General features: G+C 35.2%; 1 protein-coding gene across 1 annotated transcript in view; it reads right to left on the bottom strand.

The window, feature by feature from the left end:
* Window positions 1-2,386: 2,386 nt before the first annotated feature.
* The window catches only part of FUNDC1 (FUN14 domain containing 1), a 14,272-nt gene continuing 13,331 nt past the window's right edge, over window positions 2,387-3,327 (bottom strand). The window contains exon 5 of the mRNA XM_012642804.1: window positions 2,387-2,825. Coding sequence (XP_012498258.1) covers window positions 2,748-2,825 — 78 coding nt within the window. The 3' untranslated portion in view covers window positions 2,387-2,747. The remainder of the gene's footprint in view (window positions 2,826-3,327) is intronic.

Genomic DNA, 3,327 nt, shown 5'->3' with positions numbered 1-3,327 from the left:
TCCAAACTTTGACAGTAAGTATATTAAAATATACTTCAAGAAAACTATTAATGGTTGTTCCATAAAGGGGATGAGGGTAGGCACTTATGTCAGTCATACCTTTCCGTTGTCATGTATGTACCTAGTATCATAAAAAGATATTCATAATATATAACTAAAAATAGCTTACTTGTAAAGTAGGACTTTTCTGTGTAAGAGAGGTAGGTGAAAAAAATAGTCCATAAACTATGACTCAATTTTTCTACAATATACACACATACACATGTTCATGCACAGATAAAAAAGACTCTAAAGACTACACACCAAGATATGAAAAATAATTATCCCTAAGTACATATTATAAACATTCTACATATTCTTTAAGCTGATTTATTTTTCTATAATGAACATTTCATTCATATTATATTTGAAATAAGAAAACACATTAAAAATCATGTATCTTATAAGGGGGAATGGGAAGGGCTATAAGAATAAAAATAAAATCAGTCAAAATGCCCCTACATATCTTTCAAAGCTTAGGTCTCAAAATAGATACATTCCATATACCCAATTTTTTTTTTCTCCACCCCAGCCCCCTCATATACCCAAGTTTTAATAAAGCTTGCAAACAGCCGTTATGCCTTCAAACATAAAAATCTCCACTTTAGACAAAGGCAGGCTATACAGGCATTTCATTGCAAGCAAGCCCCACAGTCTTTTTGATGGAGCCTCTGATTCACTGGAATTGCCACGCAGAGAAACAGCATAGAGAGGAGGCAGAATGAGGAATACCAACAGAGATGGGACAGTACGGAGAGTACTGGTAATATTTTGTACTTGCATACAAATATTTTCAAGCATTACAAGATACTGAGAAATGTATAGGCAAAAATGAAGTGCTACCTTTTTCAATTTTCATTCTTATGTTTGGACTCTCAAAGTAGTTATCTCTACTCCTCATTCGCCACTAGGTCATATGCCAGGTTCTCCTATATTATTATATAACTATTCATATAGGAATACTTTAGTGTCTTCAACTGAAAGCTCAAGGGCAGACATTTTTGTGCCCCCCATTTTCCTAGTGTATCATGCACAGAACAGACACCCTAAGTATTTTCAGAATGAACAAACTGAGCCATCTACTAGAGCTCCCCACCGTAGCCTGCCTCACTGTATCACAGTGTCACGCAGAAGCGTAAGCGGCACACAGAAGTGCAGCCGAGGCTCTACCTAATGTGACCTGATCATATTCGTGAATATTTGCCCTTTTTAATTCAACAGCAATGAAAAGCTGTGTTCAGCAAGGCAGAAATAGAGAAAAGCTCAAAGAAGAAAAAACAAGTGTTTATAAGCAAAATCACTTCATCTTAGGAAAGTCTGAATTTTATTTAGCATTATATCTGAGGCACTAACGATAATAAAAGAAGAAACTAAAGATCAATGCCACATTCAATTTTAAGGAGTCTCACGATTATGAAAGCATGCAGCCTGTAACCGATCTTCAAAGTATGCAATGTCATGTGTTTACAATATAGAAAATATACTATCGGGACTTCCTGTCAAAAGGAAATGGTCTGAACATCTGCAAAGTCTTTCCAATTTGAACACTTCAATACACATTCTACTGTTTTTCCCAATTCCAACCTAGAGCTCTACAGACAAAACAAACAATACAGAAAGCTTTTTTTGGGCAAATGAGCCTCTGGAGAGTGTGATACCAGCTCTGAGAAACAAGCAAACTGACCTAGTGTTCAACCAACATAATGTCACCAAAAGCCTGACAGCCTTGGTACTTAACATCTCAGACTACATCAAGGAGACAGTTCTCTTTAAGCTACAATTTCATTACACAGAAAATCACTGTTCTTCAGACAGCAAATTCACACTATACTACTAAGTATTTTAAAGTGATTTTTACCTCTTAGTGAAGAAGGGGCCAATTAGGATTTTTCAGAAAGAAAAGGAGATGCAGTCAAGGTCGATAAGATGAATCAGTGATTCAACTATATATATGTACCCCCAAAGTAATTAGCTTTGCCTAGGCTGCCAGGATAAACAAACAAAAAAATTATAAGCTTACATATAAGAAGGTACTTTTAAAATTACAGATACCAAAAAAAGAAAAAGATCTTTAGACATGTAGTATTCCCTTAGAAGAGCCTTTTTTGAAATGTACAGTTATTATATAAGTAAGAACTGCAGGGAAAAAAAAACAACTTAAAATTGGTATTAAATTAAGTCAGTAGATTTTGTTTAATATCTTTAATAATTATATTCCTTCTAAAGCTTTCCACAAAAGGGCATTACAGTTCCTCAATTTACTGCAAACATATCTTTAAAACAAAAAGTCAGCCCGAATATTGAAGCTATAATGCAAATTTTTAATTATTGGCACTATACCATAAAACACAATGAAGAACATCTGATTTAAATAAAATCATATTTCGATCCAACAGATTTTTTCTCTTCATATCTATACCCAATAGTGATATTTTATAGGCTAATTTCTAAACAGACACAAATTTTTAAAAAATGACAAAAGCCATGTTTGCTCAGGAATACTATTGTTAACATAACATATAGGTTGTTTAACAGCAGATTCAAGGTTGCCAAGCTTCAGATGGCAAAATGCTAAGTTGTGGATTTAGTACTGTCCAGCTAGTTGTTTCTCCTTGCCCTGGAGACTCTGGCGGCACGTACTGTTGAGAGACCACCTTGTTGCCACCACTTCTCATTATTGAATCCACTACAGTAGAACATCCATGTCCTTAAGATGCAAGGCCTAGCAAAAAGCCTCCCACAAATCCACTGGATATCACAATGTTTTGTTTGATAAATTCTGTGGCCTGAAACGAAGTTTAAACAAAAATACTCTTAATTATGCTACGATGTGGATGAACCTTGAAAACACTATGCAAAGCGAAATAAGACAAAAAGGACAAATATTGTATGATTCCACTTACATGAATGATCATATTCACAAAGTTAAAAAGTAGAATAGAGATTATAAAGGTCAGCAAAAGGGGGAAATTGTGGGAATTACTGTTTAATGGGCACAGAGTTTGGGATGATGAAGAATTTCTGGAAATGGATAGTGGTAATGATTGCACAAAAGTGTGAATGTACTTAATGCTACTGAATTGTACTTAAAAATGTTTAAAGTGGTAAATTTTATGTTATATATATCTTACCACAATAAAAAAGATGCAAATTTTTTTAAAAGAACTTCTTAGTTGGCCGGGCGCGGTGGCTCACACCTGTAATCCTAGCTCTCTAGGAGGCCGAGGCGGGCGGATTGTTTGAGCTCAGGAGTTCGAGACCAGCCTGAGCAAGAGCGAGACCCCGCCT

This window comes from Propithecus coquereli, unplaced genomic scaffold (assembly GCF_000956105.1).
Source record: "Propithecus coquereli isolate 6110/MARCELLA unplaced genomic scaffold, Pcoq_1.0 Scaffold188, whole genome shotgun sequence".
Classification (NCBI taxonomy): Eukaryota; Metazoa; Chordata; class Mammalia; order Primates; family Indriidae; genus Propithecus; species Propithecus coquereli.
Note: the sequence above shows the minus strand (reverse complement) of the source record. Positions and strands in the feature narration are given on the sequence as shown.